The sequence below is a fragment of the Echiichthys vipera genome, assembly GCF_963691815.1.
Source record: "Echiichthys vipera genome assembly, chromosome: 19".
Taxonomy (NCBI): Eukaryota; Metazoa; Chordata; class Actinopteri; order Perciformes; family Trachinidae; genus Echiichthys; species Echiichthys vipera.
In genome coordinates this window covers 16,979,795-16,997,068 of record NC_139844.1, presented here as the reverse complement: position 1 = coordinate 16,997,068, position 17,274 = coordinate 16,979,795, and the positions used below count along the sequence as shown (strand labels likewise).

Here is a 17,274-nt window from a genome sequence, read left to right as displayed (position 1 = left end):
CTGAAGATTTGGTTTCGACCCTGAAAACTGAAGAAAGGAATTGGGAGATAACAGAGGAGGGAGAGAGAGAGAGAGAGAAAAGACCTTTGACCAAAATAACTTGCTTAATACTTCCACACATTGTTCGACTGCATGACCGGGAAGAGAGAGAGAGAGAGATAGAAAGAGAAAGAGAGACAGACTAAGAGAGAGAGAGAGAGAGAGAGAGAGAGAGAGAGAGAGAGAGAGAGAGAGAGAGAGAGAGAGAGAGAGAGAGAGAGAGAGAGAGAGAGAGAGAGAGAGAGAGAGAGAGAGAGAGAGAGAGAGAGAGAGAGAGAGAGAGAGAGAGAGAGAGAGAGAGAGAGAGAGAGAGAGAGAGAGAGTTTGATGCTTGATGATTTAGATTTTTTTTTTAAATTATAACTAGATTCCCTCTTAATCTTTCCAGGGCTGCTGGTGTAACAGATCCCACTTTGGACTATAAATATATTTACACATTGTAGTCAAGTATATTTACTTAAGTATTTCCATTTCCAATGTACTTCTTTTTCACAACATGTCAGAGTGAAATCTATACTTGTTATTTTCATGAGGCTTTAGTTACTTTGCGTAAAAATTCAGATTTTTACATATACAAAAAGACCTTATAAAATAGGATTAATTGTTGAAGATGAAAAAATGATCTCCACCATCAGCAGTGACATAAAATACTGCTGACAAGCTTATACATTTGTAATAATAATCCAGTGATATCTTATTTAATAATTTAACATGAATAGATAATAGATAATAGATGATAGTAATTAACATTTCCTCCACTTCTGACAGTGGTGAAAGTACCTAAGCAGGCTACATTTACTCAAGTAGCACTCAAGTACAATTCTGAGGCACTTGTTTACTTGAGTGTTACATTTCCTGAAACTTTCTAAAGCTTCTTCACTGCATTTTAAAAGCAATTACTGTACTTTTCACTGTGTTTACCTGACAGCTTTAGTTACTTATTACTTAGCAGATTTAAAATATAAATATAAATCCACTAATAAACTATAATGTTATAATACCAGTGAGCAGTAAATGAAGTAATTAAAATGAGTTCCACTTTTACCGGCTGAACTCATTAAAACACCAATAACTATAATCCAATAATATCATACATACAATTCTTAAATGGTTAATTCTGCACAATGACAAAGTTGATGCTGATACTTTTGAGAGTTTAACTGCAGAGTATATAATTCAAACAAAAAAACAGATTTCTATATTGATAAACTATGGCTCCCTGGCGTCAGACAGCAGCTTTCAAATATCCGTTTCCGTGTTTTGCCAGCCTTCAAATTACACAGACTATGAAAAGGCTACTTTATTTTAAAGTAATGCGTAGCTCAATGCTTGCATTGGCCAGAGATGAGACGAATGACCCCTTCCTTCTTCTACCATGGCAACTTCAAGGAACCGGTGCGGGGGTGGGGGCTATGGGAGGAGCGACGGATTTAGATCCAGGTGGTCGAGGCTGCGTAAAAACGCACCAAACAACGCCAAACACTTACGAAATATAGTGTGCGTCATGAAAAACAACAACTCGATCCCTGCAGCTCCCGGCTCGTCTATGAATGAATAAGCTGTTTTCAGATAAAGACTTCTGGACCAAAAGAGCGGAACGCGCTCCGGTGGTGCGTCGCTGCGAACTCCACTAAACGGGACAAACAGTTCAGGGTGAATAATAAAAAAAGAGATCAAGACGGCTTGTTTCAGCGACAAGTGGAGATATGTTCAAGAAAAGCAAGAGTAAAGTGCTGGTGGATTATGCGTCGGAGGAAGACGACATGTCCTGGCACTATCATCACTCCTATAAGGTAATGAGACGGATGGAAAGGAAACTCACCGCAAACAATGTCAATTCTTTTCTTAAACAACCGGGTTAAACAATGGCATAATGCTAATTAGTGTGCAAACTCTACCGGAATTAATGATTACACTTGTTTCAGTATGTTGTTTTTTTCTAGAAGCAAGTGTGAGGATATTAAAAGAGGGCTTCAAGGGCTTAACAGTAAACAGAAAACCACCTTTACAGTTTTCACCAAATTACTTTCAGAACAGCTTAAATTGTCTACTGAGATGTTTTTTTTTCAGTGGGTCAATACACAAATGGTTATAAAGTAAATTAATAATAAATCAGTTAAAGAAAAGCTATGAATTATTTTTTAACTGCATTTTTAAAGCTCCTAAAACTGTCCTAAATGTGACCAAATACACCCCATGCTGTGAACCTGAGGAGGAGAGTGTGACAAATGTTCAGATGTCAAAGAAGAGGTAGCTCATTGTCTCTCCACTAAGAACCAAACCAATCCTGACATGTTTTGAAAATGCAAAAGTATATTTCATATATATATATATATTAGAAAGACGTTTAGATGTATGTCAGCTTTGAATCTCTATTTGTATCCTTTAGAGATTAAAGATCAGAGTATGGATTGACGCACGTCACTTTCTATTGTAAAAAGGAGAATTAATACAAATGAACACAGACATGCTCACATTTTTCAGGTGAGCAGCTGTGTGAGGTCTAAGAGCCTCTGTATCAGCCTGTCTGTATGGTATCAGCACACAAGCAGCTGGGCTCTGTCAAGGTGTCCAGCGGTATGGGGGGGGGGGGGGGGGTTTCAATGATAACACAGACACACACACACACACACACACACACACACACACACACACACACACACACACACACACACACACACAGACACACACACACACACACACACACTCAGCAGTCCTTTCTCATAAGAAATAGCAAGCTGACATGTTTATTTCTTGAGCTTCTTGTAGTAAAATCCTTTCGAATGTAGGCTGTTTTTGAACTTCTGGAACATAGAGTAGGTTAGCAGTGGTTTTTAAATAGGACAAGATTCAGCAGTTGACTTAAATCCTTAAATTATAGTAAAAGGAAGCATATAGTTGGTTTTGGTTGATTTACAGAAAAGAATCTGGGGATAGACATACGCAGTCAATGTTATAATGATATGGTCAAAATAATGTGCTATCATCTTGCTTGTGGTAAAAAATGCAGTGACACAGGATGAGAGCACAGAAGTGGAAGACCCGGAAACGCTGACCAATCAGAGAAGACTGGGCTTGGGAGGGGGTCTTAAAGAGACAGGTGCTAAAATTGAGCATTTCAGACAGAGGGTGAATACAGGTATATTTAGACAGACAGTATATGAAACATAACACAAAATAAGCATGAAATAGGACCTTTCAAAAGTTTGTTTTACCATCACTGGATGTATTAATGTGTCATGTAGTAGGTAATCGGGAAGAACAACCAACAGCACTTCCCAGCATTTTTCATCAGCTGTTGTGATAATGTCGAGATCTGTGAACCCTTGGCTGGGTTTTATTGGCTGTTCTTTACTTCCACCCTGGGGACCAACGCATGTGGCCCTTACCTCCAAAGAGCTGCCTTGAGTTCAGTTTGTGACTCCAGCGGTCACCAGAACTACTTTGGGCTCTGATCTCAGAGCAGCAACTTCTCCTCAGAGTTCCTGGGAAAGTCATCAGCTTGGTCTCCTCGAGTCGCCATGGCGATTAAGTACATGCAGGGGTTAGGGGTCGGATCATAAAACGGTTGTAAACACACTGAAGAGGCAGGTCCAGCCCAGCAGTGTTACAGGATGAAGCAAGGATAAAGAGTTCTGATAAAACAGTCTGGACATGCAGACTTTTCCTTCCTCTTAGAGAAAGTGAAGCATAGAGGGCGAAAGATAGACTATCCGAAGCCTCTTTGCGTCATGCGTACATTGCATGAATGTTTCAGTCTCTTTTTAAATTCTTTGAGTCACCAGAGATATTTTGACTGTCAGACTGAACTTTAAAGCTAAAAAAGGGAAATTTAAGGGGAAAGTCAGGATTCAGAATAGGGCTACAAATAATAATTGTCAGTATCAATTTCCCAGAATGCAAACTTCCATATTAATGTTGTTTGTTTTGTCTTATCAAATGCATACAGTTTATTATGTTCGAACAGGGAGAACAATAACAAATCCTCTCATGTGAGATGCTGGAACAAGTATTCAGCATTCTGTTGAATGGTCATTATTATTATTTTTAGGACTGGAAGTAACAATTGCAGAATAATCGGTTGATAGTTTTTTTTAGATTAATCAGTTAATTTCTCGTTCTATTAATGTCAGAAAATGTGTTTGTCTTGCTTTCCCCACAACTAAATATACAACAACCCCCACAGTCTGATCTGTTGATCGGGCATCACCATAGAAGCAGTCAGAGTCAGAGTCTGACCCTTAATGGTCCCGTATGCTCATTTTCAGGCTTGGGTTTCGACTAGAACATCTTTACATGCTATTATTCTTCAAAAAACACATGATTTTTCTCATACTGTCTGTCGGAATAGACCTGTATCCCCTATTTGTCTGAAACACTCTGTTTTAGCACCTGTCTCTTTAAGTCACCCTCTCAAAAAGCCCAGTCTGCTCTGATTGCATTTTGCACTCTCTGCATTTCTGTAATGAATTCATTGCACCCGGGAAAATGACTATAACGGCACTTCCTACCTATATATAGTACAGTTGTGACGTCACGACTGTACTGAAGTCCTGATAGCTCAGTTTTGGGCTGTGTGTATTTCTTCTCGGCATTGATACTTTTTAAAAATACTTTTACCATATTTTTATAGCATCTCTACCTGCTTTTTAATAGACATGGAAATCTCACTTTTTCTAATATGGGATCTTTAACTTTTCTGACTCTTGTACACAGCAGTATTTTCTCACTTGATCAAAATGTTTGGTTATAGACACTACACAATACAGTAGATATCTTTGGTTTCAACTTGTTTACTCTCTGTTATCGTTATTATGTTTTATGGCAGAACAGATTATCTCCCTATCATACCAGTGAAATGAGTTTCGACTGTACACCAACGTCACCGGTAGGCTACAGGCAGACACAGACGGAGACCAGCAGGCAGACAGATAGAGACAAGTCATAAAGGGATAATACATCCAAAGACACACAGAGGAACGGAGGGGGAAATTAATATCTATCCTCCCTCCACAGTGCTCTAGGGCGACTGCAATACAGGCCCTGTGCCACAGCTTGCTTTCTCACCACACTCACTCTCTATTGAAGTTCAATAGACTGCAAGAGGCAGCTGTGAGCTTGCAGGAGGTGCGTGTGCCTGTTTGTCTAAGGCTTAAAGAGGTATAACACGACTGAATACTTCAATAACACCAGTCTAATAGCACCATTGGGGCCCTCTTTGTGAAGTGGGATCATGAGAGAGTAAATCTGAGCAAAAGCTTCAGGCATCCTCACATGATGGAAATCATTAGTAGTGCAGAAAACAAAGTAAAGCTGAGTTAATCATCTATTGAAGGGGTTAGGGTTAAAATCGTGGAAATCAAAGGTTTGGGAGTTTTGTCAAAGAACTTTCAACTAAATCATCATTGTGTGTAAAAAAAAGAAGGTTTGTCTGAAGGCTTTTTCAATTAAAGCAATAGTTTGAACTTTCAAAATATGATTTTTCTTCTTACAGAGATTACAGTAGACGTGAAGGTTGATACCACTCATAGCCTGTCTGTATGCCAGATATAAAGCTGCTTCCAGGAGGCGGTTAGCTTAGCTTTGCACACATACTGGAAAAAGGGGAAATAGCTAGCCTGATACAGCTAACGCTGTACTGCGTGTTAACTAGTGAGCTTTAGAGATGCTAATATAGGACAGTTGCTGCATTCATGTCATATCATTCAAACCATATTTACGAGCAGCTGAGTGGGGAAAAAATGTTCACAACAGCCTCCGACTTCTGACAGCAACGATATCTCAAACATGGTCCAAAAAACAAGGGCCCACAAACCGTTGGCAAGTAGGCTACAAATCCACCGATGCAGACAAGAAGGAAAAAGAAAGAAAAGGGAAAAGCTAAACACAATCTGATATTAGCACTAATTTATAGGAGGCTACATAGAATATTTGTATCTGGTTTTACATGCTATAAAAATATATAGAAGTACCAATTTTAGGCTTTTAGATGCATATCAGGCCAAGGCAGCCATCTTGGAATAATGAGTGAACACTGTAATTGCAATAGTAGGAGGTTTTCCTCTTTTTCCAAACAGCAGCAGGCTAGCTCTTTCCCCCCCCGTTTCCAGTATTTATGCTAACATGACATCTTCTGGCTGTGTAGCTTCAGATTTAGTGTACAGATATCAAAGTGGTATCAATCTTCACATCTCATTGTTGTAAAAAAAAAAAAAAAAACTATGACTTCAAATATATTTGGTCTAGTGTTTGGTGAAACATACCAGTATTGCAGGCAAAAACATTTCCCTGGGCTCGGAGAATGTGGAGTGTTGTTGGTGTGCAGTGGCTTTCTGGTACTTTGGTATTAAAATTCACTGGGCGTCCTTACTGCCTAGTAATCTGGCTATTTTAAAGACAACACTGCAGTTAAATTCACACACTTGTACACAGACTCAGTCAAAGAGGGAAAAAAAGGCAAACAGAGAAACAAATGGCCCCCTGAGGTGTGAAAGCAGAACTCTTGCTTTCTGTTGTTAGGAGCATTTTTTCCAGCTGAAACATTACTCCCCCTCTCTCTGTGTCTCTCTCTCCCCTGAATCTCCCCCTTTCCCTCGATCTCTCCCTCTGTTTCAAGTTGTTAATGCTTTTTATGCTCTAACAGTAGTCGGCAATCAGTATGTGTGAGTGTGTCTTTGATCAGCTTAGGTGGCAGAGATCCAGCAGACTTTGCTTAGACATGTTCCAACCACCATTTCTCCTCCTCCTTTCTCTCTCTCTCTCTCTCTCTCTCTCTCTCTCTCTCTCTCTCTCTCTCTCTCTCTCTCTCTCTCTCTCTCTCTCTCTCTCTCTCTCTCTCTCTCTCTCTCTCTCTCTCTCTCTCTCTCTCTCTCTCTCATTAGATGTTAGAAGTTCTAACAGCTTTGATAATAAACTCTTCTGGCTCCACATCAGTAATCGCAGGCTCAGCTGCACGTCTGATGACTTCTTACTGCCCTCTTCTCATGATTTAATGTTTTTAAGTCTTTTGGAGCAACAAGTCAACGACAGTAGTAAATATGAGTCAACATTGATTTCTAAGGTTAAAACCATTCTTGATAAATGTGTATTATCATATTTATGGCATGATTATGGACATAAAATCAAGAAAACATTAAATTTAAGACAAACCTGTAAGACTTAGGGACCTGCATTTTCAATTGATTTTTGTTTGTGCGTAGCCCTGTGCAAAGAATGAATCTGTCTAAATTTAGTAGCAATCATGATTTGCAAAGTAAAAAAAAAGTTATTTATGTGCCAAGACTGCTGAAGCTGTCTTGGCTCATAAATAACTTTTTTTTGTTTTTGCTTTCAAGTGTCTTTAAGGGGTCTATTGACATTTCAACTTTTTAATTGAATTTGATAAATTCAACAGAAACATGAACAAATTAATTAAACAAAAGCAAGTTACCCTCAACGCTAGCAAAAATAAATAGATAAATTCAACAGTTTGAAAACATTCAAACTTACAATGTTCTACTTTGTTGTCTTTATACTTGTGTACAAACATAAGCTGGTCTGACTTCATAAAATAAATAAGACAGTTGTAATAGTATATAATAAATAACAGTGAAACATATCATTTGCGAAATTATTTCAAGAAGCAGGATCATTCAGTGTACACTGTTGTTTATACTGTAAACATGTTTTACAAGTCAAGTCTCACAGCAGTCAAATTCAAGTTAAAACCTCATTTTTGTGAACCTCATTCTGTCTTATCAAAACAAAGTGACTCACAGCATAAGATAATAAAAACAATGAAACTATAACACAAATATACAAAGGATATATGGAAATACTGAGTAATGAAAGCCTGGAGACTGAAGCACAATGGAGCCAAAATAGCTCCACTTATATACCCAAATAGTGTCATGTACTGTTGAGGCAATAGGTCATGGATTTATTTTCTTTCTCTTTTGTTTAAATCTGCCCTCTGAGTTCAGTAGCTTCCCCTCATCCCTCCGGTCCTCCATCCATCTATCCATCCCTCCATCTCACCCTCCAAACACGGCCTGTTTATGTTACACCTCTGAAAAAGGTCACCCTCTGTTTCACAGGAAAGACTGTGCACTCTCAACACACACACATCCCTGCTGCAAAGTGTGGATGGTGTGTGTGTTTGTGTGGTTGCTATTTGTGTTAACTCACTGTTAAATTGCATTGTTTCGTGTGTGTGTGTGTGTGTGTGTGTGTGTGTGTGTGTGTGTGTGTGTGTGTGTGTGTGTCTCACAGGACAAAGACATAGAAGGAGAGGAAGAGGAGGAGGAAGCTGTCACTGCAGTATCCAAGGTAAACAACTCCACAGCTCTTTGGATGTAACACAGACATAAACACATTATTTGCTTCCAAGAAAAGTTACCCCCTAAAGTTTTGCACTTGTCCAACATGCTCTTATCTTCTCACACATTTACTCAACACGTGCACAAGCTCAGAATGTTGCACTTTTGACATCACAATCCTAGTTGTGTAACCTTAAAAGAATCTCAGTCTTTAATCGCAAAAACATCCATATCCTTGAATTAGCTCAATGCCCCGAATGCACCCACAGGCACAGAGAGCTTCTTCTTGTCAGACGACCACAAAATGTTTCACGGTGCAGCTGAGGGAAAGCAGGAGGGTCAGAGGACTGCTGTGTTTATCTGTAAACACGCCAGCCATTAGCTGTCATCCCTGGCTTTATCCTTAACCTTATCACTGGCAAACTGTCTTTTGTTTGTTGTTATGGCGCATGTATGTAAATACTTACACTGTAGTTATCCAAAAACCCACAGTTTGGAAATGTGGAGTGAGGTCACTGTAGTTCAGTGTAAAAATTGAAAGTATGGTTTATTACAATTTGGGTATATATTTGTAGTTTTGGCCGTCATTGTTGATCAATAATAATAACACTGTACTCACCAAGTTATTGCTGAGATCTGGGAAGATTTTAGTTTAGAAGTTTTAAACAAACCCTTAGGCAAGGTTAGTTAAGGTTAGTCACACTTATTTGCAATAAAGAACACCTGTTATTGTTTGCACACAGCTTTTGTGTGCAATTAGGTATTATAACAGACTCACTCCCAGTTAAACTTACAAATAAACTTTAAGCTCAGTAACTGGTAACAGGTGTTATGTGGCTAATGCTTTTAACTTGCTAATATATTATTGATATTATTATCAGTAAATAGATGTAATAAGATTTGACACGTGACCCAACACTTGATTAAAATGTTGTTTAATAACAATGTACACTGGATTTTTGAACTGACTGACTAAATGACATTGGTTACATTGGTTATGACACTACTGACCTCAGCATTTTTAAATCGAAACTGAAGACACACTTTTTTAGATTGGCATTTAACTCTGACTCGGGTAGTCCTGCTCTCAGGTGTGTAATTATATTGCCTGTTTTTTACTTTAGAGGGCCTTTAACACCCTGCAGCACTAGTAGCACTTTTCTTGTGCTTTCTTGCAGCACAGTAGAACTTTCTTGTGTTTTTATGTATTATTTTATTGCTTTGATGCAAAGCACTTTGGGTACCGTCTGACTATTGTAAAGGGCTATACAAATAAAATTTGATTGATTGATTGATTGATTGATTGATTGGTTAGCGGAATTGCATGACTACGCTCTGAAACACATATTCCTTGATGTGCCCATAATGTATATAAGAAAATTTGACTTGTACATTATGTGCACATCAAGGATTATGTGTTTCAGAGTATAGTCGTGCAGTTTGTATGTAAAAGTTATTAGAACATATTTAGATGCTTTATTGTTCAAACACATTTTTTTCTCATACTGTCTGAATATACCTGTATTCAACCTCTGTCTGAAAAGCCTGTCTCTTTAAGCCTCCCTCCTGAAAAGCCCAGTCTGCTCTGATTGGCTTGCAAGAAAAATATGCCGCACTTTTCCAAAGGTAGTTTTCAAGCAGAGTGTGGAGATATTCAGATGAAGGGCAGTGCATATGATGCACCTGCACAAAGAAACAGACTAGATTGTCTTATTTAGATATTCCAGACACCAAATGTATGTGCATAAGCCTATGGCACAAGCAGAGAAAAAGTGAGTTTTTATCAATGTGTCCCCTTTAAGCTATATATTAATTTAATAAGTAATCATTTGTCGACTAAAACTGTTATTTTGGCATTTATGTAATAGTTTGTGATGCTGGTGAGACTTTCCCTTAGTTTTGTTGATTGCTCTTCATTGGACAGTGCTAAGCACTCAAGTCTTTAAAGACTAAGACATGAATTAAGTTTTGAAGATGATTGAGTAAACTAAATCACAAATATAAAACTAATAATTACTAAGAATTTATGCAGGACTTCATGTGTACTTAGTGATAGATTTACGGATATGTGCTGCAACCCAATCCCACTATATAAACCATCAAAAGCTGACTGTTGATTTTTTGAAACTCAACACTGATGTGTGCCAGAACAAGATCGAAGCAGTGTATCTTTAAGATTAGGTTCATTAGAAAGTGTAAATTAGGCTAAAGTTCATATTGAGTGTGGTAGAGAAAATGTCATCATCTCTGTAAACTTTGTTGTTGAATAATGGTTTTATTATGAGGGTTTGACAAGTGGCCTTTTTTTGTGCAGGCAACTTTATCTACATCTGTTCCCACTCCAAACCATGTGTGTAAGAGTGAGATTATGTGCTGTTTCTTTGTTCATGAGAGATATGTCACATCTCCTAATCTGTACTGACAACAACTCAAAAGGTGCGGCCCTGTCTGAACATTCTGACCGTGCGAAGCTTTAGTGTAAACACTCACAATGTATTGTCTTTGAACTCTGGCTGCCTTCCTAATGCATGTATAGCTACTGTAGGTGACTTAGTTCACAGGACATATTTCACGACCTGTCCTATTTGTGAGGACAGGGGTAGCTGGGCTGCAGGGGGGGAGGAAACGCAGCATTCTTTCGAGGAGCTGGGCCTTTTGGACGGGAACAATCAGTGTGGAAGAAAAACAAGGCTGAAAATAGCCACAGACGGCTCTGACACGGTGGAAGGCTGCTATTCTTCCTCCATCAGCTGTTTTATGCTCATATTAGGACACAGAGTAGACATGGAGTCCTGGAAGTGGAGGTTACCTTCCACTGTATAAGGCTGATCCCGTTCTCATTCTACAGTGCTGTTTAACCAATTTTCAACATACAATTAGTTGTGCTAGTAAACATGTTTCTCCAACAGATGTCCTGAAGAGCTTATTTTAGAAACAACTAGCGTGGCTGCTACTTAACTTCCTGGAAAACGTGTCATTTTTAAACTTTGGTTCCAGTTACAGGTTAACCTTGGTATTGTCTCCCTGCTGACCGTGCGACTTTTGTCCTTTGGGGTCTTGTTTGGTTATTTATAAAACTTGGTAACTATAAATCATCACCCAATTCTGTGATACACCTTTTTCGCCAACTTCATTCCATTCCAGTTTTTCACTTACTTTTTCACTGGTCGCTCAATCTAATTAACATGAAAGTATACTTCATGTGAATGAAATAAAAATAACAATGAATCATTTTGACTATAGTTAAAATAAAAGGAAGAAAATATTGACAGATTATCACGATGTATGGTATATTTCAAAGCTTACAGGATACTGTTGAGTCGAGAGTTGCTGGTAGGCTAGTTTCCCCCCTTTGAATGTAATTGGTAATGGTAAATGGACTTATACTGCATAGTGCATTTTTTACACTACCTAAGGCTTAATCAGCATGCACATTCTCCTTTGAGGTGGTGCTGGAAACAGATCCGCAGTCAAGTTCAACATAAAAAATCGACACTTAAAGCTGTTTTATTGAGTTTATTGACCTTCATCAGGACCAAGTATTTTACACTTCTTGCCACATTCACTTTGATAGCAGCCATGCACGGTGCCATCAGGATCTAATTTAACCATTCAGACGCACATGATGGCACAGTCTTCATATTTCATAAGTGTCATTTTGAATGAATGTGAGAGTGATATCCATACTCTGTTATCAAAAATACTAAACATTTGATCCCAGCTTCCTCAAAAGTGAGAATTTGCTTCTTTGCTGGTGTTTAAAGACTAAATGATAAAATCAATTCAAGAAATATTTAAGGTTCATTGATTGTTGAAATAATCGTTAGATGCAGCCCTAATACATACAGCAAAAATATGTCAACAAAGGCTGTACATAGATCAGAACCCCTTGAAAGTACATGCAGAGCCACTAATACTTTTCACATAACTTTCAGAAGCAATGACCTAATTTCTGTCTCTAAAAAAAACTGTTATTGTGTCTGATAACCACAATTAGCAATATTTTCAAATTAATCTCCCAGCTTCCATCTCTGGGGTATAAATGGAGGAATTCGGTCCAATAAGAGCTCTATTGTTCTTCTGGGTGTGGAGCTGTAGGTAAAGCTCCCCCACACAGCGAGCCTCAGTGAGCTGCTTGGTTTACCTACTTCTTGGCCGGAGAGATTACTGGGCACTGAGCTGCTTTGGATCTAGTGGCCCCGAGGTTAATGCTGGAGAGAATGGTGAATAGGTAGGCTTCTGTATGTGCACACATGCATGCAATCACATACACAGCTGCAATTTTGCTACAGTTCACCCACACACACACACACACACACACACACACACTGTTATACTCAATCTGTTTTTTTGGCAGCTCCGTTTTCTGTCACTGCAAAGCTCGAAATACAGCAAATCTGATCCACAGTTTACACTTGAAGGCACACAGGAAGCAGAATGAGAAGAGAGAAAGTGTAAAGACAGGGTGTCGATATAGCTAAGACGAAACTTTTGTTAATATTTTTAGATGATTATAAAATTCCAAGAAACTGGCAAAGTTCTTGCCCTTAGTCATGTTAATGATGATGGGAGGTGAGAAACAAGGAGGATAGTTCATTTGTCAGCAACGTTCTCCTTATGGGACAGTATGACCGAGGGTTACAAATGAATCAAATGTCTCATAGTTTCGAATATGAGAGGAGATCATGAGTGGGATCATGAGTAATCTTCTGTTATGAAACGCAGAGCTTCTGTAGCCTGTAGGACAAACAGTTCTGTATAAGTTCATGTTATCTGAACTGTGACATTGTGCAGCCTGATCTCTGACCTGGTGAATGATCTTATTGTATGTGTTCCTGTTTGGTTTGAGAGATGATGACTGCTTTCATGTCCAGCTAGATGTTTGCCTGTTGTAGCTGCTTTCACATCCTCGGGAGAGGAGTATGTGTGTGTGTGTGTATGTGTGTGTGTGTGTGTGTGTGTGTGTGTGTGTGTGTGTGTGTGTGTGTTGGTCTGTGTGTGTGTGTATGTGTGTGTGTGTGTGTGTGTGTGTGTTGGTATTTTGCATACATGCTGCGCTTGGATTAGCATCCTCGATAGGTGAAATATAGACACAAATGAAGCAGTTTAGGGGTCGCCAAGGTCAGATGCGTTCATCAAATAGTGTTGTGAGTTCTGAGAATGTTTTGACAACAGTAAAGTAAAGGCAGGCACGGATATGAGTAGGAGTAAACGTTATGGCCTTGACAGTTGACATTGGGAATTCTTCCCAGGCACGGAGAGAAACAGAGCCAAAAAATTGTTCCATAATCGCTGAGGAGGGCGGAGTCTGTGCTCGGTGCAAAGCAGCGAGGGCAGGGAGGAATTCCGATGTGATGGGGGAGACCGGGGGAGTTTTAGAGGGAGTGGAGGGTCTTCCACTGGAATGTGGCGAACGTTACTGCCAAGTCAATGCCACGCAAACTCTCTCTCTCTACCTGTATTTGTCTTTGACACAGAATTTGTAGCTATAAAGTTTTTGTCCAACAGCCATACTAAAGTTGCGTGGCATAGGGGTGTAGCATTATTAATTTGACTTTAAGGAGTAGTTTCGGGAAGATGCTTCTTTTCAAGAGTGAGATGGGAAGATCGATAGTACTTTCGTGTCTGCACAGTAAATATGATTTGGAGCCGTTTAATGGAGAAACCATTTCATACGGATAAGAATACCTTTTGTACATTTGAAAAGGGGGGCTACAAAATGAATGATGGCTAGGTAAAGGATTTAAGACTTAGTTAGGACAGACTTTCAAAAAATTCACATTCATCATTGTGATCATTAGGCCACATTTCTAAATTCCTGTGTATTTTACGTCACCCTCTTCAGAAAGTCTAAATCACTGTCAAATAGGCATCAGAGATAACAAGCTAACATGCACCAGATGCCGGTAATCACTTACACTCTACAATTCAATATCAAATGCCTCTTGTCTGTCGGTTTTTTGTCAGGAGGCCAAGGTGAAGAAGATCATGTCCAAGAAAGAGAGGAGGGAGAAGAAGATGTTCTCCTCTAAAGATGACGAACACTTCTTGTTGACCGGAGTAAAGCTGGCTGATCGCAGAGGGTGAGGTTACACACATGATAATTTTATCACTGCATGTGTCACTCTACTCTCTTTCTATGTCTGTCTTTTATTATAAAGCAGGTCAAGGTGTGATATAAATACTTCGAAAGTGCCAAAATGCTACATCAACAGGGAAATGCACACAGCCCGTATTCAGAAACTGTGTCCGCAAACGAGCTGTCAGGACTTCTGTACAGTTGTGATGGTGCAGAGACACTGAGAGTGCAGATGCAGAAGACCCGGAAACTCAAATCAGAGCAGACTGGGATTTTTCAGCAGGGTGGCTTAAAGAGACAGGCACTAAAATGGAACCTTTAAATCTCCTAATGTTTGTGCCAAATTTCACTTAACAAAAAACACCATTCTGATATTCATTGCCAGGTGGATTTGAAGCCCCAGAAAGAACTGTAAACTCAAATGGTCCGCACTTCAATCAAGTCCAATTTACCACCAGCAAATGTATATCAGACTTGCTGTCTCAATTTTTCTGGTTCACATGATTGTACAACATATTTTCTAAGTACCCATTGCTGGTCAAGTGTGTAGGCAAAAATATATATACAAACTGAATTATAAATAATGGAACCACTTATATTTGTTTGAATGTAAGACACAGCTTCATTCGCCAGCAGTTATTAACTTTCAGACCCCTTGAGGAAGTGGAACATGTATGAAGAGGAAAGCCTAAATTAATCACCCCTCTGTGACAAACAGCCGGGAATTCCTTTATAATGGCTCTCTGTGTGAAGAAAGTTCCAGTCTCCAATGTAAAGTTGTCTCCAGAGGCGGATTACTGCACAGGCTGGCCGAGGCTGCAGCCTAGCCGCCCTGGGTGTGCAGGGGCCCGGAATTGGCCAGAAGATTTAAAAAAACTTGCTTGCTTCCTTGCTTAGAAACATTTTTAAAAATGAAGTCCCTGATTGGATAAATATGGGACACATTTACCCCATCAGGTGCCATCATGTGGCCGGGTCAGTGTTGTTGTCAATGATAGGTCACTGTTACTAGACAGTATTGCGGCAAAATGACAGAAAGGAAATGTGACAGCGGAGCACGAAAAAAAAAAATCACAAGGTCTGAAAGAACAACAGAACCGAGATCTACCAAAGAAAATGTCTAAATAAACAGGATTTTTCAAGGTTGCGGACTCTTCTGCTGTTCTAGCGAGGCTACAAACAGTAGCCCTGACCACCTTAATCCGCCACTGGTTGTCTCCCACCCCACCCAGTCAGCCCTATTTATAATTAAGATTTGAGCAGTCGCCTGGTTGTTTCGTATGCTGAAATGTAATGTTATGCTTCTCTCCCTATCCCTGTTTCTCTCTTAAGGTCTCACAGGAAACTCAAGGACGATGAGAAGGAGAAGGAAAAGAAGGACAAGCCAGAGAAGGGCCACTGTTTCTGGGAGAGCGTCACCATGACGATGAGGCAGATCTCCCCCACCAAAAAACTGGAGAAGATGGAGGGCTGGGAGCCGCCTCACCTGGAGAACCTAACTGAGACTGTGACTGACGAAGCCCCAGAGGACAAGAACCAGAATGGAGACTCACCAGTGTCCTTCCCCGACTCTCTAGGCCTCCCCTTGGAACTGGCTTCCTGGGCAGGCCAGGGTCTCGAGGAGGACTCCTCCCGCTACGCTAATCTCTCGGACTCCAAGGATTCAACAGCTACTGTCAGGTGGACAGCCCGCGCCAAAGTCAAGCTGGCAGGCATCAGCAGGATGAGCAGAGGGATTGTGTCAGAAAGTGCTTGGGAGGGATTTAAATAGGAGTCCTTTTATCTTTGATTCCCCTCCTCCTCACTTGTTTACCATCGATAAAGAGGATGAGGACCTGAACCAAATATATGCTCATCTCTCTAGTTTAGTTCTGGACAGAACCGGTAAATGTCAACTGGTAATGAGACACTGTTGCAAAGCCCGGAACACAACACATGCAGTTTTCCCTAATTGTTATGGATTTGAAATCCTTAAAGACATTATATGTCAGTTTTTTTCTTTGGCCACTTTAAATCACTGACAAATAAAAGCCTTAAACTACTGTTTTAACTGTGACATCTACTGGCTTGGAATTTAGACATTTTATATTGCCAAGAAATGCATGAAGAATATGCAAACCTGATACTGAAGACTTGTTGGTTTTCACTTCCTTTCTGTCTATGCACTGAAGAATGTGGAGCCGTCATTCATGCATCAAAAATGGTCTTAAAATCTGTGAAATCATGAAACAGCTTATGGAATACTTCGGATCTGGAATATTTGTGTGTGTGTGTGTGTGTGTGTGTGAGAGAGAGAGAGAGAGAGAGAGAAAGAGAAATAGCAGTAGATACAGTACGTTTGTGAATGGATGTGCATGACATCTGTTGAAGTGAATCACAGCATTGCAAATGAGAGAGAAGTTCTGTTCATGAATCATGTGTGGGCAATAAATCTAAGCAACCCCCACCGTGCCATAGATTGATGGATGTTTAAATCTCATGCTGAATAATATTTATACAAATTTGTAATGATGACAAGAAAAAAGCTTAACTGTGTGTGTACTTGTATCTGGAGAAAGGCAGGGACTCCATGCACGGGTGAAGTGCCTTGTATCAATAGAATGACATCATGTGTTTGCTGTAAATTTGAACTAGATCATCCTCCAAGCACAATACTGCCGAGTTCATCACAATGCCTATGCATGTGCGGGTGGGTCAACCCAGAATGCACTTGTGCTGCATCAGCCGCTAACTGTTTTCCAGTTACATCTCTGGATGCTGTTAGCCTCACCAGCAGGAGGCGTAGAAGTGTTTGTGTGCTTTATTATAAAAACCTGGTCAGTTCTTTAATGCTGTTTTTAAACCTGTATCTTATAATGG

At 39.7% G+C, this 17,274-nt stretch overlaps 1 protein-coding gene across 1 annotated transcript; it reads left to right on the top strand.

Annotated features, from left to right (window-relative positions):
* The first annotated feature begins 1,682 nt into the window (after positions 1-1,682).
* Positions 1,683-16,450, top strand: LOC310962090 (testis development-related protein). The gene is made up of 4 exons (XM_083934448.1): positions 1,683-1,832; positions 8,290-8,346; positions 14,304-14,419; positions 15,748-16,450. The coding sequence occupies exons 1-4, from the start codon at positions 1,746-1,748 to the stop codon at positions 16,184-16,186; spliced, it is 699 nt and encodes a 232-aa protein (XP_083790574.1). The 5' UTR covers positions 1,683-1,745; the 3' UTR covers positions 16,187-16,450.
* Positions 16,451-17,274: the final 824 nt, after the last annotated feature.